The sequence below is a fragment of the Microcaecilia unicolor genome, chromosome 8 (assembly GCF_901765095.1).
Source record: "Microcaecilia unicolor chromosome 8, aMicUni1.1, whole genome shotgun sequence".
NCBI classification, from domain to species: Eukaryota; Metazoa; Chordata; class Amphibia; order Gymnophiona; family Siphonopidae; genus Microcaecilia; species Microcaecilia unicolor.
This window is the reverse complement of record NC_044038.1, coordinates 92,344,834-92,369,935: the sequence shown is the minus strand read 5'-3', so window position 1 is coordinate 92,369,935 and position 25,102 is coordinate 92,344,834. Positions and strand designations below refer to the sequence as shown.

The 25,102-nt window shown below is 45.5% G+C and overlaps 1 protein-coding gene across 1 annotated transcript in view; it reads right to left on the bottom strand.

Annotated features, from left to right (window-relative positions):
- The window catches only part of KMT2B (lysine methyltransferase 2B), an 880,409-nt gene that overhangs the window by 275,975 nt on the left and 579,332 nt on the right, over positions 1 to 25,102 (bottom strand). Inside the window, 1 exon segment of the mRNA XM_030212457.1 lies at positions 7,133 to 9,461. Within this exon segment, the coding sequence (XP_030068317.1) occupies positions 7,133 to 9,461 (2,329 nt within the window).

Sequence of the window (25,102 nt, the reverse complement as noted above, 5' to 3'; positions counted from 1 at the left end):
CCAGTCCATTACCGCTTCTGACTGAGCAGTCACACGCAGTAGAAAATAGAAAGTTCGCTCTCTGTCTTATGTTAGTCTGACTAGTCTCCCCAATAGCACTCAATTCATTCACTCATTACCTTTTAACACCTGCCTCATTCTGATGTCCTGCACTGATCCGCATATGACCATGCTTCCCTCCACTGGAGTAGAATAAAGCATTGGTCTCCCATTCTGGACTCTCAATCACGCGGATCATTGAAGGATAGAGCGTGATTACATTTCAGATAATCTTAAACTGAGCACATTACCCCCCTCACTTCATTCATCTCTTCATTCAGCCAGTTGTTCAGACATTTAACCATCCCTCCGTTCTTTAACTTACCAAACATGCTAATAATCAATATACAGTTAACCTACTGGGTTCAGTATTAAATATGTGTTTTCCAAGCACCTTGCTTAGCAGACTGTACTGTCTCAACCAGACTGTATCTACTCGTCTGGTTCTTTTCAGTTTATTGGTGTCTTCTGTCAGATGATGCCCTTTGCTAGGACTGTTGTTTGCTGTAAACGTGGTCCCCATGTTGCTATGCTCTGCAGTTTCCAGTACCTCTACAGGGCACGCTGTTCCCCGCCATAATCCAGCCCATCTCATCTTATTTCTTAAGGGCTTGCTACTGTTAAACAGAAGGTTTTCCACCAAGTTTTAAAGTCAAACCACACCAGTCTCCACCTATTATACCTGCCTTTCCATATAGTGCTGCTTATGTTGGCTGCTGTCTGTCACCCTGCAATTTATTCCATAGGCCTTCGGCTTCCTCCACGCGATCAAAAAAGACCACCTTTGCCTCCCATCTTGAATTCGCAATCGTGCCGGGTATAGAAGGCTAAAACGGCAGTTCATTTCAAATACTTTTGACAGAGTGGTACAAAGCCTTTCTTGCAGTTGATACCTTTGCTGAGTAGTCTTGGAAACATAAAATTTTTTGGTTCTGATATTGCAAGTGCTTCCCGCCTCGCAGCGCTTGGTAAAATCTTCATTTTATGGGCATCGTGAGCACTTTGAAGATGACTGTTCTAGGGCGATCTCCTCCTGCCGGCCGCTGTCCATACCGATGTGTTCGCTCCATTTAAATTCGCCAGCCATATCCGGGAGCGCTGCTGCTTGCGGGATCCAGTCTCACGACGTTCTGCAGGTCTTTGTCAGGTAGGCCTCTGGGGAGACCGACCAGGCGTAGATTGTTTCGCCTCGATCGGTTCTCCAGGTCGTCGATTTTTTCTTCTAGTTCCTGCACCCGTCGAGATAACTTTGGGTGTTCTGTTGATATTTTCTGCAGCTCGTCCTCCACCGTCCCGAGCCGCTGCTGTGCCGCTTGTATATCCGCCATCATGGACACGTGCCTCTCCTCCATGCCATCTAGTTTATCTATTATTTTTTGTAGCTTAGTGTCCACAGCTCGCTCCACAGCCGCTTTCACTTCTGTAATAATTTCCACGGCCCATTGCGAACTCGGTGTGGGGGACGGCGGTGAACTTTTTCCGCCATCTTGGGCTCCACAATCCGCCCTTTTTCATGACTCTCCTTGCGTGCCGATTTCGTTGCCATCCACCCGTCGCTCAATTTCCTCACCACTTTCCTTCGATACAGGATCGTCTACGCTAGACGTTGAGCTATGGGCTGGGTTTAAGTGCCGAAAAATTTGCTGATTTCTCGGGTGCTCCGGAAGCAGCGGACACTTCCCCTCCTTACTCCTCCTTAGCCCAACGGAAGTCCCTTTGTTGGTTCATTTTAAAGGAAGTTTTCAGCAGATATCCAGAAGGATTGCTCAGAGGATCAGTTTGTATACTGAACATTGAACTTCAACTTGAATAGACGTGATAGAAGTGAAGGATATTGGTGATGTCCTTTACTACATTAATGTTCATGTATTATTACAGGGTTTATTTTGTATAGCCAAGTTCTCTGTTCTAACTCAGGTAATATGTACTAGAGATATATACTCTAAGAGTGGTGTGAGGATGAATGACATGAATGAAATACGATACATGTATACCAGTTATTAGTACATTAGAATAAATATATGTAGTTTATAAAATAAAGTGGTTTAAATAGCGTAATTAAGTGAGTGGTCAGTCACGTTATTGATAGGTAGGCATTAAGTTGTGCCTGGATTGGAATAAGGGAGATCTCATAGTAGTATATGATTAACTGTAAAGGGCTAAAATATAAATCCACATACGCGACCAGTTCTCAACATCTGCATGCAGATATGGAACGACACTACCGGAGGCCATAAAAACAACGCAAGACCTAACTATCTTCCGAAGGCTACTGAAAACAGACCTTTTCAAGAAGGCATACCATAAGCATCCATCTTAAATACGAAAAATAACACTATATACGATCTATACAAAACCGAACTCTTATCACATGACTGATCAACCTCTCTGACATTAATGATCAAGCAATAGTACTTAAAACCATATGCTGAATAGGATTCCCTCTATAGTCAATGACCTAATGTATATTACAATCCAATTTATTACGCAGGAACCTTCATGCAAACCATAATTTATTCTTCTTTACCATGTATGTACACACATGATATATATATATATACATACCATGATTTGTTCCATATATGTTTATGCTCCGTGTATGTTACATGTATGCATGCACCTTATATGCAATACCATTGTAATTCTGTTACCCGGAATGGCAACAGCCAGTACGGCAAATGTAAGCCACATTGAGCCCTGCAAATTGGTGGGAAAATGTGGGATACAAATGCTACAAATAAATAAATAAATAAATAAAAATTGGCGACCTTACATGGTATACGGTGAGCCCCACTCTGCATGAACCACGTCCCTGAGAGCCTGATCATGGAAAAGGACTTTGGTAGTCTCTTAATGCTCTTCACTAGAGGATCCACTTTTACAGTGTTCTCCACGTCCTCATCAAATTAAGCGTTGCGCAAACCTGCACAATGAGTTTGTTAATTCATCTCAATGAAAAATGTGAAACTGAAGGGTCCCCTTCACCTGGAGGCATGGAGTCCTATGAAAGATCCTGAACGTGGAATTCCTCATCCTCCTCTTGGCCACGGAGGATCTCCTCAGACCCAAGATAGCACAGCTCCTCCACATCCTCAGCCCAGTCTGCCCTGTGCCTCTTGGCTGCCTGAGGCATTTGGATAAGCAGAGTCCTGTCTCCTCCCCTGAAGGGTCCCCTAGCTCACCACACCCAGTATAATGCTCTAATAACACCTGAAGGGAATCCAATTCCCTCCAAATTGGGTGCCTCGCTTCTTGCCATGGAAGTGCTGAGAAGAAAATGTGGTGTAACATCTGAGCAATGATAGCAGCATTTCCTGCCAAATCAGAGGCCGCTGTCACAATAACCAAATCCTTATTAGGAGCCGGCAAAACACTGGAACCACCAAGTTCTTGGGACTGTGCCCCCTGTCACTGCCGCCATTATCTTAGGTTCCCCACATAACTTACATGAAGCCCCGGCCATCTTCACTCCTTTGTGGCCACACTATTTGCAGTGATGCTTGTCGGAGATCAAAGGAGGACTGGAGGTACTGCTGGCCGGCAAAAGGAAACATCCTTCACGGAGAACTGAAATAGCTCTTCACCGCACACAATTTGCTTTTTTTTTTTTTAGCAGCTGAGCTGAGAGCTACAGAAAGGGTACAACACCCCTGGGTTATTTGTGGCCCCGCAGACCAACATCCCACTGGAAGGCTCAATCAAAGAGAATAGCAATAAAAACTCTTTTTTAAGGGTCTAATGTAAAGGAGAGTTTAAAATTGGAGTTGAAATAGGCCCCCCCTAGGAGGTTCCCCTTCCTGGGCCTAGCAGACTGACTGACTGCACAGGCTGCATGTTCACCATCTGCTGGAAACTGAGAACATACTGGAGGACTAGTGGCTGTACAGGGCTATTATACGGTTCTTGAGTTTAAGTGTTCTCAGTCTCCATCTGCTGGTAGATGTGCATAACCCAAGCAACAGCATCTGGACTGGTCTAGAGGGCTGACAGGGAAGAGAATGATTTGCCTCCCTGGCCAATACAGTGCTTGGCTTTGATGAACTTCAATGCTTCCCTGATGTCTATGCACCATCAGCTCCTGGGCCCTTTGATGCCGAATACTTGGACTTATCTAACCCAAAGTGCTTCATCAATTCTAGGTAGACCCGATGTCCTCTGTAAATCAACTGGTCATAGATGCTGTATCCAGAGACATGTCTGTACCAAAATGATAGAGGTAGGTGGCAGGTTATAGACTAATCAACATGTAGAGACATGAGCTTTGAGGACCAGAGACCAGTTTGTCAGATGTCATGAGCATTATGAAGGTAGTTTTTATAACTGCATGCATCCATAAAAAGCATACATACACATTCCTCTGCATGAGCACTGTTGAATTTTGAAAACAAAAGTATGTGTTTCTACTTTAAAAAGTACCCCAGGAAATTTATGTGCATATACTAAAATATGCACTTTGGCAAGCACTAATTTGTTGGCCTAATCTACGTGCATATTTTATAAAGCATAAACATAAATACAAACTCCTCCCCACCCTCAGGAATGCCTCAAGCCAAGTTAACTTTACATATAGGCTATATGTGCACAAACTTACAAGTTATCAAGATGCACAATTTTATAAGCATTTATTCCTGCACAGAAAGGAAAGGGATTTGGGATTTAGCTCACTCATTTTTCAGTTGTATCTCAAGGCACATTACATTCATGTACAGTAGCTATTCTTCTGTTCCTGGGGAGATTACACGTTGATGGATAGTTAAGTGTACTGCCCAAGATAATAAGGAAAACAGAGAGATTTGAACCAGGCTGCCCTTGTTCTTAGCTTACTGCTCTAAATTAGGTTACTTCTCTGCTTTACTTCTTTATACAAAGAAATGGCTTTTAAAATCACCCTACAAGTGATTTGGAGGCATTTGCTGCAATCACTTGCTGCCTTCTTCTGAAGAATCAGATGTCTAACAGCTGCAGTGAAATGAAATGACTGAGTTTTTCAACAATTAAAAGGCTACCTAATGCATGGACTAATGCAGAGAGCTTACGTGCCAAAAACAAACAAATACTGTCCAAAAAAGAACCTTCCTAATAATAGAGGAAAATTCTGGACCACGAGAGACTAAAAACTATGAATTAAAGAAAGAAAAAAAAAAAGCTCAGGTGAGGTGAAGATGGCGAAAACTTGTTGAACGTTGACCATTGGGCTCTGTAGGAGAAAAAATCAGAACCAGGATAAGTCTGTGCACACAGTGATGTGGGAAGTGCCCACATATGCTCAGCTGAACATCTTCAGAGAGACCTGAACTTTGAAAAAACAGTACTGATCAGTGTTCTGTCAAATTACATTAACCATAAGTGAGAACTGTGTATCCTATTTATCAGAGAATTTTGGTTCGCCTCTACAAATTCCTACTATATTAATTCACAAATTCAGTTTGGACAGCTGGGTTATGTCTAGAGCTTGGAATTGAACAGAGGGTCTGAGCTGCTGGCTGCAGCTTTATTGTATTACTTGTAGCTGCAGCAGCATAGTAATTCCTCACTGGAAAACCAAGCACTTCTCTCCAAAAGAGAAGAGTACCATTCAAAGGTCCTCCTAGTAGTTAGAAGGTAATCAGTTCTCAGAGATCTCATACCAGAAACAGAAAAACAATTCCAGTCAGACCAGGCTGCCTGTCCACCAGAACCAAAACCCCAGTTATTTACTGCTGCATTCCCTTGGCTGGCAGAAGACTCAGCATTACTTCAGGACCAGTGAAAGCAGCTGGCAAGCTATCAAAACCCTTAGGAAGATTCCAAACAGACCGGAAGCAGAATAGGCACCAGTGTGGAAGGAAACTTTTTAACAAGGAGCCTAGGCAAGGAGTGTATATAATGAGCAGCATTGTATGCTGCTTTTATAAAATAGCCTACTTGAAAGCTCCTATAGAAAATTATACACGTGCTGGTCTTACCTCAACGCCTTCTATTATCTGTTCCAGAAAGGCCTATACATATTGCATAAAAGTAGAAACCATCCCCCCGATTTTCAGCCAGTGGTGGGCAGCACAATTAAAGCCTGCCGGTGGCACTAAACCCAGATATTCAATGCTGGGCCATTTCTGGTAAGAGACACTGAATATCCGGTTTCATTTTTGGCTGCCAGCCGACAACCGGTTAAACTGATACTCAGCGCTAACCAGCCATCGACAAGCACATAAATATAGGACAGCTATTTATGCGGTCCTATTTATGCCCTAACCATGCCCGGTAAGTGCTGAATATCGGGTCCTATGTGTAACCCACCCCTGAAACGCCTCCAAGATAGCCAGCTCCTGGTTATAGGCTAACCACAAATATTCAGCAGGAGATAAACAATTATCTCCTGCTGAATATTTGCAGATAACTGGTTATGTGCAATTTAACCAGTCAGCAGCCACTGCCAAATGGTTAAATCACTTTGAATATTTACTTTTATGCATGAATAACTGGGGCACTTGTATTAGCATCTATCTGGGCATTTAGAATACTCTTCAAAATGCATACAATTCTCTCCCCCCCCCCTCCCCCAATGGGTAATCTGAAGCATCTGTGTCTTCTTACAAACCATGTCTAACAATTCAATGCTCAATATGCAGCGTCCCCAAAATGATCAGGAACAACTAATTCACAGCATATCAACTCCTGAAATCATGGGTCTGGCAAAAAATCCTTACATATTTTATTTTGGTTTTCTGATTTGAATGTGTGTACGGGTCTAAAACTGGATGTGCAATTTATTGTGTATATTTTCAAAGATTCTTTTTACTAGTGTCATTTTTTAAAAATCTGACTTTAGGGACTTTTGTGGAAAAGCAGGACATAAACTGGTAAATTAAAGCTTAATATGCTAAACCTTGAAAGACCAAATATATACTGAAAGGAGGAGCTGTCTTGCTGCTTGATGACAGAGAAAAGCAGACAACATTTCAAACGACAGATATAACCCAAATGTCCAAGCTGGTTGGGATAATGACATAATACTAAAGTCCTATAACCAGGTAAATGCATGCAGGCTACATTTCACACAGTTTAAGCATGGAATGTAGACATGCATACACAGAAAGCTCACACTGCCACATACCCAGCAGACAGCACAGATGAAGTGTTGAGAACATAGTTGACTGGTGATTTCTCTGGCTCCTTAGGTAGCACTTTCCTTCCCTCCAGTTTTGGTTTCTTAGTAAGGGGACTCCTCGCCAATGAAGCAGATCTTTTCCTTTGCTTTGCCTGATAGGAGCTGGATTTGCCAAGTGGCGCTGCAGGAAAAGCCAGCTCAGCCAGTTTGACAGTTGGAGTGTGGGCCAGATGCATGGCATTTAAGGGCTTGTCCACAAGATTATAACTGGCAACACTTTGGACTGGGGATGGCGAAAAAGCAGAAAGGTTCAATAGAGTGGGATTCACAGGAACATGCTGCAGGACACAGGCCTGCTGGAGGCCAAGGGTAATCTGTCTAGACGCATTGACAGGCACCTCTGTCCTCATCACATTCATCATGGGCAGCAGTGTCCACGTGGGCATTTCATTCCTCATCACCTTTAGTGGTGCTGAAGCTTGCAGGAAAACTGTTCCTAGGCTTGGATGTGGAGCAGTTGACACTGCTGAGTCTGGCCTTGCATGAGTAGCCTTGCACTTCAGTTGCTTCATAGTTCTGGGTGCTGGCTTCAGAGGCTTTCTCACACAGGCTACTGGACTGACACCCAGGGCAGAGGACGTAGACTTGATCTGTGAACCTGTGTACATGTTTGGTGCCACTCCATTGCCATGCTGTTTCATAAGTGAGGGGAGGTGCTCCAAGCCATTGTTATTTCCTCCACTTGGTTCTGTGGAAACACGGACAGCAGAATTTAACAACACGTGTTCTGGTGTGGTTGTGGTGTTGCTGGCAGTTTTCACAGTTACTTGGCCCAGCTTGTTCACTAGAATGATTTTGGGGTCAGGCTTGTGTACTGTCACAGTGGGGGATTCCATTAGAGCAACCTGGAGCTGTGTGTGATTAGGCTCCAATGAGAAGGGCTTACATACTCGTTGTAGCTGAGGTGGGTCCTTGAGGCTCAAACCCTGGACCTCAGGAGAGGAGGAAGAGCCTCCGACAGATAGCCACAGATGGGAAGTGTCATTTCCATTTACTATTTGACTTGTGCTACCTTCAGCCTGCAGTGGAAATATTAAAGTAGGGGGCTGAAAATTTGGACTGGGGACACCAAAGGATGGAAGACTGTTAACTGTCTCAGTTCCATTGTGGGAAAACCCAAGAATGACCGGGGAAGCAACTTGGGGTGGGGTAAATAACCTATTATCAGTTTGTGAATCTGTGTCACTGCTCTTCAAGGTATTAATTTCTATTGGAAAGCTTTCTGGGGTCTTTCTGGTGCTGGACTCACCTACTAATGGCCCTCTCACTTTGTTTGCCTCTGATTGACTGCTGTCTTTCCCCTCTAATGATCTGAGGTGTTCGGGTTTGCTCTTCTTGGTAACAATGCCAATGCTCATATCAGTGGTGGTGATACTAGAATCACTCTCCGTACCGTCATCAACACCATCCAGTTGCTTGATATGGTGCAACTCCATCTTCATAGGGTGTGGGCTCAGATCCTCAGCAGCTACCACTGTGCGGGTAAGATTATAGCACTGCTGCAAGTAGCTCTCCTTGTCTGAACTCTCACTGTCATCTGTCCCATCTATTTGGCTGCCAGTCAGGGTGAGGCCCAGTCCAGCATAAGATTCTCCATCATCATCTTCAATTTCACTAGAGTCTGCTGGCACCACAATCTGTGCCCCACACTGTAGGTCCTCCAGCTGGAAGGTCTCATTCAGGATGCTCTCATCAAACTCTAGGTCTGATGCATTCAGCGAGGACACCACCTCCATGTCACTCTCATCAAAGGGCACAGAGCAGAACTCAGGCACCGGCCCACTCCCATTATCTGGTAGGGAAGGGCACGGGAGACCAGGCTGGCTCCTACACACTCTCTCCTCAGATTCCTGATAAGTGTTGCTTTCCAGGTTATCCACTCCCTGCAGTCTCTGGGCACTGGACCACAAGCTCCTGCTTCTGGATACCCCTTGTTCACAGAAACTCCTGTCCTCCCCCATCTGCAGGCCACTGCTAGATTCAGGATGCTCTCGTGAGGTAGATGTTCGTGCAGTGGCACAGATATTCATTGTGCTTGAGGTAGACTGGTTGCACAGTGGCCCAAGCCTCAGTGCTTTAGCAAAGCCAAGTGTGGCAGATGTCCTGAGAGATGCAGAACCTGAGGTGCCTGTGGTCGGCTGTGGAGGTGAGGCGAGGCGGTTTCGGGGGATGCTGCTGCTGTGGGACAGAGGGCTGTGCCGCTTGGCCCGGCGAATTGGGGTTACATCTGGATCACTGACTGTCAGGATGTGATGAGGGACAGAAGTGGGACTCCCTGTAGAAAAAAAGAAGGTGTTACACCTCTAATCAGCATCAAATACAAACTTATTTAGTTTTGCTCAGAATTAATCATTTGCCTTACAAAGTCCATGGTTCACAAAAGATAATTTATATCAAAAAGGGACATGCTGCTATGGCCCTGTAGACCTCCCTCATAGTCTAGAACTGAGACTGACATCTGAACCTTGAGAAACCTCTGTATTAAATAGTAACTTTGCAGTCTCTTGCTAGATACTGATGAAAGACTTACCATTTTTAATGAACAGTTTCAATGAACTATGAGGCACTGTTTCTGGAAACTATGGATAAAGCAAAGTTACTCACCGGTAGCAGGTGCTCTCTGAGAACAGCAGGCCAAGTATTCTCACATATGGGGTAACGTCATCTGAAGGAGTCTGATTTGGACACTGCCTAGCACATATTGCTTTAAGCAGTTCTAGCAGCAGCCTCACACACTGCATGCATGGGTGCCTTCCGGGGAAATATTTTAAGACACATGAAGGGGTCACTAAACTTCAATTCTTTCAGAAAAAAAAAGCAAATTACGATTCACAGATTTTGCTCTTTTAAATGCAAAATCAGCGCCAGAAATGGAGACCTCCTCAATGCCGGTACTCTCCCAGTGATTTATACAGTGGGGGAAATAAGTATTTGATCCCTTGCTGATTTTGTAAGTTTGCCCACTGACAAAGACATGAGCAGCCCATAATTGAAGGGTAGGTTATTGGTAACAGTGAGAGATAGCACATCACAAATTAAATCCGGAAAATCACATTGTGGAAAGTATATGAATTTATTTGCATTCTGCAGAGGGAAATAAGTATTTGATCCCCCACCAACCAGTAAGAGATCTGGCCCCTACAGACCAGGTAGATGCTCCAAATCAACTCGTTACCTGCATGACAGACAGCTGTCGGCAATGGTCACCTGTATGAAAGACACCTGTCCACAGACTCAGTGAATCAGTCAGACTCTAACCTCTACAAAATGGCCAAGAGCAAGGAGCTGTCTAAGGATGTCAGGGACAAGATCATACACCTGCACAAGGCTGGAATGGGCTACAAAACCATCAGTAAGACGCTGGGCGAGAAGGAGACAACTGTTGGTGCCATAGTAAGAAAATGGAAGAAGTACAAAATGACTGTCAATCGACAAAGATCTGGGGCTCCACGCAAATCTCACCTCGTGGGGTATCCTTGATCATGAGGAAGGTTAGAAATCAGCCTACAACTACAAGGGGGGAACTTGTCAATGATCTCAAGGCAGCTGGGACCACTGTCACCACGAAAACCATTGGTAACACATTACGACATAACGGATTGCAATCCTGCAGTGCCCGCAAGGTCCCCCTGCTCCGGAAGGCACATGTGACGGCCCGTCTGAAGTTTGCCAGTGAACACCTGGATGATGCCGAGAGTGATTGGGAGAAGGTGCTGTGGTCAGATGAGACAAAAATTGAGCTCTTTGGCATGAACTCAACTCGCCGTGTTTGGAGGAAGAGAAATGCTGCCTATGACCCAAAGAACACCGTCCCCACTGTCAAGCATGGAGGTGGAAATGTTATGTTTTGGGGGTGTTTCTCTGCTAAGGGCACAGGACTACTTCACCGCATCAATGGGAGAATGGATGGGGCCATGTACCGTACAATTCTGAGTGACAACCTCCTTCCCTCCGCCAGGGCCTTAAAAATGGGTCGTGGCTGGGTCTTCCAGCACGACAATGACCCAAACATACAGCCAAGGCAACAAAGGAGTGGCTCAGGAAGAAGCACATTAGGGTCATGGAGTGGCCTAGCCAGTCACCAGACCTTAATCCCATTGAAAACTTATGGAGGGAGCTGAAGCTGCGAGTTGCCAAGCGACAGCCCAGAACTCTTAATGATTTAGAGATGATCTGCAAAGAGGAGTGGACCAAAATTCCTCCTGACATGTGTGCAAACCTCATCATCAACTACAGAAGACGTCTGACCGCTGTGCTTGCCAACAAGGGTTTTGCCACCAAGTATTAGGTCTTGTTTGCCAGAGGGATTAAATACTTATTTCCCTCTGCAGAATGCAAATAAATTCATATACTTTCCACAATGTGATTTTCCGGATTTAATTTGTGATGTGCTATCTCTCACTGTTACCAATAACCTACCCTTCAATTATGGGCTGCTCATGTCTTTGTCAGTGGGCAAACTTACAAAATCAGCAAGGGATCAAATACTTATTTCCCCCACTGTATAGTCTAGGCAGCCATTGATGTCTATTCTTCCAGTGCCGATGTTGATGGACCAGCCCTTGAGGAGCAAATGTTTCTCCTGCTGGACATGTGCACTTTGTGTCCGCAACTGCTTTTTTAAACAGAGAGAACAAAAATCAGCCTGGTGGTTAGGCCCTAGGCACCCGATGCACCAATTGTGCGGGTCCATGATAGAGATTACCCAATTACACTGGGTATACCTTTTGAAGCCACTGGGGTCTTCTTAGACATTGAGAAAAGAATTGCAGCCAAATTAAACTCAAATTGCATATCAGGCAGTAAGGCACCACGCATGCGCTGTGAGATGCTGCTAGAACTTTCTTAAAGCAATACGTACTAGGCAGCGTCTGCATCGGGCTCCTTCGGATGAAGTCACCCCACATGTGAGACCTGGCCTGCTTGTCCTCAGAGAAACATATGTATAGCCACTCAGACGGGTTTGTGCTTAATTGCTGCATCAAATATTGTTTTTATTCAGTTAAGCCATTGCAAAAAGGCAAGATTAAAAACCTATACACACTAGGAAACTAAATCAGAACAGAAAAAAATTACTGTGCACTGAAATGTCAACTACATTCTGAGCGGGACAAAAAATTAGTACACTGTAAATAACATCTGATATAAGAGACACAAAGGGCTAGATGTATTAAATTGTGCTAATGCATGTTATTAGTAAGTAGGGCCCACTGCATAACAGGGACCTATAGTAAATAATGCATACTGATGCACATTAGTGTGCTAACGAGACGGTGGACTTCATATTCTCACATGGGAATACCTAGCTACCAGACTCACAGAAAACAAGAAAGTTGGACAATTGAGTCACGAAACATTGAGACAAAGTTCAATCAACCTCAAACTATATACATACTAGCTGTGTAGGTGCAGCCTGGAACAGAATAAAACAGGAACTAAGAGGGTGGAGTTGGATTATAGATACTGAACAAATTCTGCAGAACTGCTTGTCTGAACCGACTGTTGTTGGGTACTCTGATCCAAACAGTAGTGGGAAGTGAACGCGTGGACTGAAGATCATGTTTCAGCCTTGCAAATCCCCTCTATAGAGACTGATCTCAAGTGGACTACTGACACAGCCATGGCTCTAACTTTGCGAGTTGTGACATGACTACTACTACTAAACATTTCTAGAGCGCTACTAGGGTTACGCAGCGCTGTACAAATTAACAAAGAAGGACGGTCCCTGCTCAAAGGAGCTTACAATCTAAAGGACGAAATGTCAAGTTGGGGTAGTCTAGATTTCCTGAGTAGAGGTGTAGTGGTTAGGTGCCGAAGGCGCCATTGAAGAGGTGGGCTTTGAGTAAGGATTTGAAGATGGGTAGGGAGGGGGCCTGGAGTATGGGCTCAGGGAGTTTGTTCCAAGCATGGGGTGAGGCAAGGCAGAAAGGGCGGAGCCTGGAGTTGGCGGTGGTGGAGAAGGGTACTGAAAGGAGGGATTTATCTTGAGAGCGGAGGTTACGGGTAGGAACGTAAGGGGAGATGAGGGTAGAGAGGTAAGGAGGGGCTGCAGATCGAGTGCATTTGTAGATCGAGTGCATGACCCGCAAGAGTCAGCCCAGCCTGGGTATAAGCAAAGGAGATGCAATCTGCTATCCAGTTTGAAGTGTGCACTTACCAATGGTACCCTGCTGGGGTCAAAAGAAATGAAAAGCTGAGTGGATTGTCTATGGGCTTGAGTCCGCTCCAGATAGAAGGCTAAGGCTCGCTTGAAGTCTAAAGTATGCAGTACACTTTTGCCAGGATGAGCATGAGGTTAAAAATGTTGGCAGAACATTAACAACTGGTTAATTGATTGTACGTGCTTGTTGTCAATCACTGATTTGACTTGTACCTTGGCAAATAAACTCCACATTCCAAATGATGATTTGTGGGCTTCACTTAATGATCAAAGGCTGTAAGTATAAATGCTTTTGCTGTATCAGGCTATCTTTCACTGCATTGTATAACTTGTAACCTAAATCCAGTTTGTCATAAGGCTGGTATCTTTTCCTTAGACCTAACATCTCTCTTAGTGGCAATTCCTTTTAGAACTTCACAACTCCTTGATTACCCCAGTACTAGTGCTATTTAGAGATGGAGTCAGATTTAAGGTCACTCGGGACCCCTCAATTCACAACAGATGGAAACCCGATACTATCTTGGGAAAGAACTTAGAGGCAGATGCAGCAACCAAACGTAAAAAAATCAAAATCGTTAAAGTCCCTAACGATTTTTAAAAAAACGAAGAATGCACCAAAAAAAAAAGTCACACATGCTCAGATCGGTATTCAAACGTACAATGTATCAAAGAATCACAATACACATCGGTAATCGGCCCCTAAATCATGCGCAGAGCAGCCAAGCGTTTTGCTGGCTGCTCTGCGCATGCTGCAAACGTAAAAACAAACAAAAAAAAAAGCCACAACACATACACGTGGCTACCCGGTCAGCAAAATCCAAAACAAAGGATCGGGAGGGGGCAAGGGCGCTCATCAGGAGCATCCTGTATGGACGGCCTTGCCCCCCCCCCCGAAAAAGCAAATGCTAGCTGCCCCGGTCCCCCTCCCTTCCCTTCCTGTTCCTGTGTTCTGCAGAGCTAACTCCGCCTCCCGTCATTCTTTCGCCCCGTGCCCCGCTGCCCCCCCTGAGGTCGACTACGCCGCTCCCCCCCTCCACCGAGACCCCCCTCCCTATTAACGACCCGAGCAGCGCCTCTCACCTCTTTCTGAAGCGCTGCTCGGGCAGGAAGATCTATTGTGTTGGTTGTAGAGTCTCCATGACGTCTCTTCTTCCCTGGCCCAGGCCCCGCCTCCTTCTGACGTAGGTTACTTAGACATCCTCAGGCAATCCCAGGGGTTCAAGTTCTCTGTTATTTATTTTGTTACATTTGTACCCCGCGCTTTCCCACTCATGGCAGGCTCAATGCGGCAGGCAATGGAGGGTTAAGTGACTTGCCCAGAGTCACAAGGAGCTGCCTGTGCCAGGAATCGAACTCAGTTCCTCAGTTCCCCAGGACCACCACCCTAACCACTAGGCCACTCCTCCACTTTCAACATCCAAGCTATGAGGGCCAAGGATTGGAAGTTGGGATGCAGAAGGGAACCATCGTTCTGCGTAATGAGGTTTGGAAAATAGTCCAAGCTCCATGGTTCTTTGGAGGACAAAGAAGAGAGAACCATATCTAATGCAGTCAGTAAGAAGCAATCAGAATCATGGTGCCCTGATCATGCCTGAGTTTCAGCAAAGTCTTCTCTATGAGAGGTATTTGAGGATACGAATACAGAAGACTCTCCCCCAATATAAGAGAAAAGCATCTCATGCTAGTCTGCTGTAGGACCCGAGCTTGGAGCAGAACTGAGGGACTTTGTTGTTAAGAAGACGGGTGAAACGACTGACAGAGGGGGTGCCCCACTCAGTGGCGTACCAAGGGGGGCGGGGTGATCCGCCCTGGGTGCACGCCGCTGGGGGGGTGCCACGCGCCTGTCGGCTCTTCGTTTTCATGCTCCGTTTGCCCCGGAACAGGTTCATTCCTGTTCTGGGGCAGAGGGAGCATGAAAACGAAGAGCCGGCAGGCGCGCGACCCCCCCCCCCCCCCAGCGGCATGCACCCGGGGGGGGGGGGTCGTTGCGTTGTTCCGGGGGGGGGGGGGGCTGCACCCGGGGGGCGGGGCGCATCGGCGATCCGCCCCGGGTGTCAGCCCCCCTAAGAACGCCACTGGCCCCACTCTTGGAAGATCTTCCAGGCTATGCCCATGTTTAGAGACCACTCATGCGGTTGCAATATCCTGCTCAATCTGTCTGCCAGGCAGTTGTTGTTGCCGGGTAGGTAAGTGGCATCCTGTGAAGTACAGCCCAGTGCCACATGCCTACCGCTTCCTGACACAAGGTGTAAGATCCCGTAGCCTCTTTCTTGTTGACACAGAACATCACAACCTGGTTGTCTGTTTGAATGAGAACAATTTGGTTCTGTAGCCGATCTCTGAAAGCCTTTAGAGCAGTGGTTCCCAAACATTTTCAGTTCACAGCACCCTTTGTGTCCGAGCAATTTTTCACGGCACCCCCCAACATCCGCCCCCCGGCCACACAGTTCTCTCCCCCCCCCCCCACCCCAGCCACACAAAAGTCTCCATATTTTTATCTGCACAAATATATCAGTGCTAGGGTGTCCCTATAACCAGCCCCTCCAAATAACACACTGACTACAATTTATAACAAATTACTATTCTACATATGAAAAGTCATTCCATTATTATACTTCCTCTTTATACATCTATATGATGCACAAAACAACATGTTAAAAAATATAAGTGAGATTAAATTTTAAAAAAATGCTATCAACAAAAAAGAATGACAACTTGGATGCAGCAGCTCATAGGTTTGTGCATCTCTTTCCTGTCTTCCCTTCCCTCCATCCATGTCCAGCATTTCTGCCCTCCCCTCCATCCATCCATGTCCAGCAACTCTCCTCTCTCCCCTGCCCTCTCAGTGTCCCGCCTTCGCGGAAACAGGAAAGTACGTCAGAGGAAGGCAGGACACTGAGAGGGAAGGGAAGGCTCAAGGTGAGCCTGTTTCTTTCGCTGCTGCCACCGCTTTGATTTTGAGGTAAAATAAAAGATTAAAAAACCACAGGGTGGCAGGAACGAAAAGAGGGTTGTGAGGGAGCCGAGGGTGGGCAGCTGGGGCTGGAACTGTGACGGGGGTAAACATGGCTTGTGGCGCCCTCCTACTATGCTTAATGGGTTGCGCCGGCCCCTATTTGCCACGGCACCCCAGAGAGGTCACTGCAGCGCACCAGGGTGCTGTGACGCAGTTTGGGAAACGCTGCATAAGAGAGTTCCAAAAAGCCCTGAGCTCAAGGAGATTGATGTGGAACTGAACCTCTTGAGCAGACCACTGGCTCTGAGTGTTAAGTCCATGTACATGAGTTCCCCAACAGAGGCTGGATGCATCCATTGTCTAAACCTTCCAAGGTGGTGGAATTTGAAATGGAAGTCTCAGATTTAAATTGGACTGAATTGTTCACCAGAGAAGGGTGTAGGCCAGTTCTGGTGGTATATGAATGACATACGTTAGTTTTCATGTGACCACTGGGAAGCTATGGTCCACTAAGCCGTTCTCAAGTGGAACCATGCCATAGAAGTGACATGCATGGTGGAGGCCATGTGGCCCTTTAGCGTCAACATTTGCAGAACTGAAACCTGCTGGCAGCTGCAGACCTGCAAGGCAAGCGTTACTAAGGTATCTGCTCTCGCATGAGGAAGGAAGGCCCAAGCTTGTGCTGTTTCTAGCAAGGCTCCTATGTACTCCAAATGACGAACTGCTTGTAGATGGAACCTGGGGTAACTGATTACAAACCGTAGTAGCTCAAACACCTGAATAGTCATCCTCAGTGACTCGACTCCTTCCTGTGACGTGCTCTTATATCAGCCAATCATCCAGGTAGGGAAATACATACATTCCCAGCCTGTGTTGTTATGCTGCGACTAACGTCAGACACCTGGTGAAAATTCTGGCTGCAGACATTAGGTCAAAAGGCAGAACGTGATACTGGTAGTGGCATTTCCCCATTCGAAATATGAGATACTTCCTGTGATTTGGAAGTATCGAAATGTGGGTATAGGCATCCTTCAAGTCATAAGAACTCAAGAGTAGCCGTACTGGATCAGACCAATGCTCCCATCTAGCCCAGTATTCTGTTTTCCAAACAGTGGCTAAGCCAGGTCACAACTACCTGGCAGAAACCCAATTAGCAGCAACATTCCAAGCTACCAGTCCCGGGCCAAGCAGTTGCCTCCCCATGTCTTTCTCAATAGCAGACTATGGACTTTAACTCCAGGAATTTGTCCAAACCTTTTTTAAACCTAGATAGGCTAACCGCTGTTACTATGTCCTCTGGCAACGAGTTCCAAAACTTACTTATTTGTTGCATAAAAAAATATTTCCTCCTATTTGTTTTAAAAGTATTTCCATGTAAATTCTTCGAGTGTCCCCTAGTCTTTGTACTTTGTTGAATCATCCTTTGGCCAGCCTCTACTCTCTTCTGCTTGTGCTCTTTTGTCGTAGAGGTTCTTCCTGTTTGTTGTGCCTGCAAATGCAAGGTTATGCCATTGGAAAGAAAATCGGAATCATTAGTTACCTGATGCTAGGTGTCCACCTTGGGAGTCAGTGCTCAAGATAATACGCTGAATCTTCTGTTCAGTGTGCAGCGGCGGCCAAAAAAAGCAAAACAGGATGCTAGGAATTATTAGGAAACAGATGGTGAATAAGACTGAAAATACTATAATGCACTTGTATCGCTCCATGGTGCGTCTCTCATAAAAGATATAGCGGAATTAGAAAAGGTTCAAAGAAGAGCAACCAAACTGATAAAGGGGATGGAACTTCTCTCGTATGAGGAAAGGCTAAAGAGGTTAGGGCTCTTCAGCTTGGAAAAGAGATGGGAGATATGACTGAGGTCTACAAAATCCTGAGTGGTGTAGAACGAGTAGAAGGAAATGCTTTTTTTTTACTCGTTCCAAAAATACAAAGACTAGGGGACACTCGAAGGAAGTTACATGGAAATACTTTTCAAACAAATAGGAGGAAATATCTTTTCACTCAACGAATAGTTAAGCTCTGGAATGCTTTGCCAAAGGAGGTGGTAACAGCAGTTAGCGGTATCTGGGTTTAAAAAGGTTTGGGCAAATTCCTGGAGGAAAAATCCATAGTCCTGCTATTGTGACAGACATGGGAAGCATGTAGTATTGGATTTTTAGTATGGAGGATTGCCACGATTTGGGTTTCCTGCCAGATACTTGTGACCTGGTTTGGCCACTGTTGGAAAACAGGATACTGGGATAGATGGACCATTAGTCTCACCCAGTATGGCTTACTGTTATATTCTTAATGGGTGAACACCATCTAACTCGCTTGGTACGGGGGGGGGGGGGGGGGGAGCTTCTATATCTTCTGCCAACTTAGATTTTTTTTTTTTTTGAGAGTGTTGATACACATGTGCTGTACTTCATGTCATCATGCAAAGTCCTCTCAGGTTGCTCTATAGCTCATAAGTACATAAGTATTGCCATACTGGGATAGACCCAAAGGCCATCAAGCCCAGCATCCTGTTTTCGACGTGGCCAATCTGGGTCACAATACCTGGCAAGATCCCAAAAAAATACAAAACATTTTATGCTGGCTATTCCCAGAAATAAGAAGTGGAATTTCCTACCCAAGTCCATTTAATAATGGTCTATGGATTTTTCCTTTAGGAAGTCGTCAAAAACCTTTTTAAAACTCCGCTAGCTAACCGCCTTACCACATTCTCTGGCAACGAATTCCAGAGTTAATTACACGTTGAGTGAAGAAAACATTTTCTCTGATTCAATTTAAATTTACTACTTTGTAGCTTCATTGAATGTCCCTAGTCCTAGTATTTTTGGAAAGAGTAAACAGGTGCTTCATTATTTTATAGGCCTCTATCATATCTCCCCTCAGCTGTCTTTTCTCCAAGCTGAAGAGCCCTAGCCACTTAGCCTTTACTCACAGGAAAGTTGTCCATCCCCGTTATCATTTTTGTCGTCCTTCTCTGCACCTTTTCTAATTCCACTATATCTTTCTTGAGATGCGGTGACCAGAATTGAACACAATATTCGAGGTGCAGTCACACCATGGAGCGATACAAAGGCATAATAACATCTTCATTTTTGTTTTCCATTCCTTTCCTAATAATATCTAACATTCCATTTGCTTTCTTCCCGCAGAACACTGTGCGGAAGGTTTCAACGTATCATCAACAACGACACCTAGATCCCTTTCTTGGTCGATGACTCCTAATGTGGAGCCTTGCATTACGTAGCTATAATTCGGGTTCCTCTTTCCCACGTGCATCACTTTACACTTGCTCACATTAAATGTCATCTGCCATTTAGACAGCCGGTCTCTCAGTCTCGTAAGGTCCTCTTGTAATTTTTCACAATCCTCTTGCAACTTAACAATTTTGAATAACTTTATGTCATCAGCAAATTTAATTACCTCACTAGTTACTCCCATCTCTAGGTCATTTATAAATATGTTAAAAAGAAGAGGTCCCAGCACAGATCCCTGGGGAACCCCACTAACTATCCTTCTCCATTGAGAATACTGACCATTTAACCCTACTCTCGTTATACTACAGCTCTTAGGTGGAAGGGTATAAGAGGACTTGAATTTTTCTGTACATGAAGGACACCTACTACAAGATAGCAAGTCCTTATAAGTGGAATTCCCTAGCTACAGGTTGTCCTCAAACAAAAAGGAGCCCAATATAAAGGTGCTGTCAACAGGCCGATATTAAAGCTATTTTTAGTGGCAATAAGTCTTTTATAGTTTTAAATCATCAATCATTATATATATACATATATACATATATATACATATATATATATGCAATGACGAAGAAGATGTTCAACATGATGTGGGTGCTGAAACGAGTAAAACCATATCTCCCCCTAAAACCTTTCCGCAATTTGGTACAATCCACTGTACTTACCCACGCTGACTACTGCAACAGCATTTTCATTGGCTGTAAGGCCCAAATCCTGAAAAAACTCCAGACCGCCCAGAGCACGGCAGCCAGACACATTTTTGGTAAATCACAATTTGAAAGTGCAACATCTCTTCGTGAAAAACTCCACTGGCTCTCTGTCAACAAACGAATAAACTTCAAAGTTCAATCACTGATTCACAAGATTATCTACGGAGAATCTCCAAGCTACATGACCAACCTAATTGACCTACCAGCTAGAAACGGATCAAAATCCTCTCGAACATATCTCAATCTACACCTTCCCAACTGCAAAGGTCTCAAGTACAAAACGTACTACGCATCCAACTTCTCCGTGATAGGCAGCCAACTCTGGAATGCCTTACTAAGACCCATTCGAACAGTTAGCGACCATCTACCCTTCCGGAAGTTGCTAAAAACTTACCTCTTCAAACAAGCCTACCCAAATGACCAGACTTAACCTATGAACCCACTCTACACCACTCCTACCTTTCCTACCCCCTACATCCCCTGCCCATTTCACCTATCTCAACCTATTTCCTAACAACCACATCATAACTCTACTATTGCTACAGCTGTGTTCTTTCTGTGATATTATGTAATTCCATACTATGTAAGCCGCTATATATATATATATATATATATATATATATATATATATATAGCAATCTGGAGGATAGAGTTGTATACCAACCTGCAGACCAGCAAAACTTATTTTCATATTGGGAATCCTTTTCCTAAGGATGAGATAGGAATGTATGGAGAGAATTCCATGTTTCAACTCTCCAAAATCTCCTGAACAGAAACTGATCTTACGTGGGCTATCAAAGCAGTCCTAGCTTGGACATCATGACTCTTTACATGACCCTCTAAGATCAGATACTTCAGCTTCCAGGAATCCCTTGGCTAAAAGGAAGCTTTCAGAAGCTGGGTTAGAATGTTGAGATCCCAAGATGCAGAATTTGAGACTTTGACAAAAGCAAGCCCTACATACAGCAAATTAATGGCTTTATAGAGAGGGATTTCTCTTCTAAAGGTGAAATAAGTACCAAACCGCATTAAAATGAACTCTGAACCAAGCATGAACAGATACAGGGCCTTACTATTAGAACAGATATCAAAATTCCTTCACTTACAATCATAAAACTATCTAGCGAAATCTTTCCTAGAAGCAAAAAGGTTCTGCAACACAATGTTGGAGAATTACTCAGTTTGACTGCTGGACTATGGATAACTTCTGAAGGAGTGGAAACGAAACTTGTCTTAGCCAAAAGGGGTTATGAGTGTCGTAGTCTGTCTCTCTGCGTTTGTTGGGAAATTTGGTTACTCAGGCCCCCATGCACAAATTCAGACATGCTAGGAATGTCCTATTTTGATTGGTTCAATCCAGTTTAGCATGCACATTATTCAGCAAGTAATGCACAAAGGGGTCCTATATGGTTTTTACCATTCGCGGTAGCAGCCAATGAGAACTGTATGCAGTTAAAATGAGCATCCCGAGATATGCACAGCTGTTTCAGAGAAATGCACCGAAAGGAAAGCCTCCCCTTAACGAGCAAACTTTTATGGGCGTTCAGGAGTTGTAGCATGATGGTGGCTTCTCAGTGCAGAAGTCTGCTGTCATATTATTTGCATGTGTGTGTCCTCTATGTAACACCATTGTGAAGAAGCTGTCTGGAATAAAAAAGCACGTTGTGGAAGTGCACCCAGTCATCCACAGTTTTGAAAAAAAGCTACACATGGCTTTCATACACGTGCATATAAAGCGAAATTACTTACCTGTAAGCAGGTATTCTCCGAGGGCAGCAGGCTGATTGTTCTCACAATTGGGTGACGTTCAACGGCAGCCCAGATTGGAAGATCTTCCTAGCAACAAAGTTTGCTAGCCCTCGCGTGCACATGCGTGAACCGTGCATGCGCGACCATCTTCCCACCCGTAGCGCAAGCGTGCTCCTCAGTCCAGTAGAAAGCAAAAGGGAAGACACAACTCCAAAGGGGAGGAGGGCGGGTTTGTGAGAACAATCAGCCTGCTGTCCTCGGAAAATACCTGCTACAAGTAAGTAACTTCGCTTTCTCCAAGGGCAAGCAGGCTGCTTGTTCTCACGATTGGGGTATCCATAGCCCCCAGGCTCACTCAAAACAACAAACAGAGGTCAACTGGGCCTCGCAACGGCGAGGACATAACAGAGATTGACCTAAACAGAACCAACTAACTGAGAGTGCAGCCTGGAACAGAATAAAAATGGGCCTAGGGGCCCAAACAGATTCTGCAGCACCGACTGCCCGAACCAACTGTCGCGTCGGGTATCCTGCTGTAGGTAGTAATGAGATGTGAATGTGTGGACTGATGACCATGTCGCAGCCTTGCAAATCTCTTCAATAGTGGCTGACTTCAAGTGGGCCACTGACGCTGCCATGGCTCTAACACTATGAGCCGTGACATGACCCTCAAGAGTCAGCCCAGACTGGGCTTAAGTGAAGGAGATGCAATCTGCTAGCCAATTGGAGATGGTGCGTTTCCCGACAGACACTCCCCTTCTGTTGGAATCAAAAGAAACAAACATTTGGGCGGACTGTCTGAAGGGGCTTGTCCGCTCCCGATAGAAGGCCAATGCTCGCTTGCAGTCCATGTGTGCAAATGACGTTCAGCAGGGCGGGTAGAGGACAGGGAAAAATGTTGGCAAGACAACTGACTGGTTAAGATGGAAACTCCGACACCACCTTGGCAAGAAATTAGGGTGAGTGCGGTAGGACTACTCTGTTATGATGAAATTTAGGTAAGGAGCATGAGCTACCAAGGCTTGAAGCTCACTGACTCTATGAGCTAAGTGACTGCCAACGCGAAATTGCCTTCAGGTCAAGTACTTCAGATGGTAGGAATTCAGTGGCTCTAAAGGAGGTTTCATCAGCTGGGTGAGAACGACATTGAGATCAAATGACACTGTAGGAGGCTTGACAGGGGGCTTTAACAAAAGCAAACCTCTCATGAAGCGAACAACTAAAGGCTGTCCCGAGATCGGCTTACCTTCCACATCGTAATGGTATGCACTGATTGCACTAAGGTGAACCCTTACAGAGTTGGTCTTGAGACCAGACTCAGACAAGTGCAGAAGGTATTCAAGCAGGGTCTGTGTAGGACAAGAGCGAGGATCTAGGGCCTTGCTGTCACACCAGATGGCAAACCTCCTCCATAGAAAGAAATAACTCCTCTTAGTGGAATCTTTCCTGGAAGCAAGCAAGATACGGGAGACACCCTCTGACAGACCCAAGGCGGCAAAGTCTACGCTCTCAACATCCAGGCCATGAGAGCCAGGGACTGGAGGCTGGGATGCAGAAGCGCCCCCTCATTCTGAGTGATGAGGGTTGGAAAACACTCCAATCTCCACGGTTCTTCAGAGAACAACTCCAGAAGAAGAGGGAACCAAATCTGATGCGGCCAGAAGGGAGCGATCAGAATCATGGTTCCACGATCCTGCTTGAGTTTCAGCAAAGTCTTCCCTACCAAGGGTATGGGAGGATACGCATACAGAAGGCCCTTCCCCCAATGAAGGAGAAAGGCATCTGACGCTAGTCTGCCGTGAGCCTGAAGTCTGGAACAGAACTGAGGGACCTTGTGGTTGACCTGAGTGGCAAAAAGATCTATCAAGGGGGTGCCCCACGCGTGAAAGATCTTGCGTACTACTCTCGGGTTGAGAGACCACTTGTGAGGTTGCATTATCTTACTCAACCTGTCGACCAGACTGTTGTTTACGCTTGCCAGATATGTGGCTTGGAGAAACATGCCGTGCTGGCGAGCCCAAAGCCACATCCTGATGGCTTCCTGACACAGGGGGGCGAGATCCGGTGCCCCCCTGCTTGTTGATGTAGTACATAGTAACCTGGTTGTCTGTCTGAATTTGAATAATTTGATGAGACAGCCGATCTCTGAAAGCCTTTAGCACGTTCCAGATCGCTCGCAACTCCAGCGGACTGATCTGAAAACCTGTTTCCTGGAGGGACCAACTTGCTTGAGTGTGAAGCCCACCGACATGAGCTCCCCACCCCCGGAGAGACGCATCCGTCGTCAGCACTTTTTGCGCCTGAGGAATTTGAAAGGGACGTCACAGGGACAAATTGGAGTGAATTGCCCACCAATGTAGGGAGGTGAAAAACTCGTGGACAGTTGGATCACGTCCTCTAGATTTCCCACAGCTTGGAACCACTGGGAAGCTAGGGTCCACTGAGCTGATCGCATGTGAAGACGGGCCATGGGAGTCACATGAACTGTGGAGGCCATGTGGCCGAGCAATCTCAACATCTGTCGAGCTGTGATCTGCTGAGACGCTCGTACCCAGGAAACAAGGGACAGAAGATGGTCTGTCCTCGCTTCGGGAAGGTAGGCATGAGCAGTCTGGGAGTCCAGCAGAGTTCCTATAAATTCGAGTCTTTGCACTGGGAGAAGATGGGACTTTGGATAATTTATCAGAAACCCTAGTAGCCGCAGGAGTTGAATAGTCATCTGCCTGGACTGTAGAGCTCCTGCCTCCGAGGTGTTCTTCACCAGTCAATCGTCGAGATAAGGGAACATATGCACTCCCAGTCTGCGCAGAGATGCCGCTACGACTGCCAGGCATTTTGTGAAAACCCTGGGCGCAGAGGCGAGACCAAATGGTAGCACACAGTACCGTCTGAAAATAACAAGAAGCAGCATAAGGAGTGTCAAAGCAAATGCAAGGCGCAGATAAAGAAGGCCAAGAGGGATTACGAAAAAAAGATAGCATTAGAAGCAAAAAATCATAGTAAACATTTTTTTCGGTATATTAAAAGCAGGAAGCCGGCAAAAGAATCAGTTGGACCGCTGGATGACCGAGGGGTAAAAGGGGCGATCAAGGA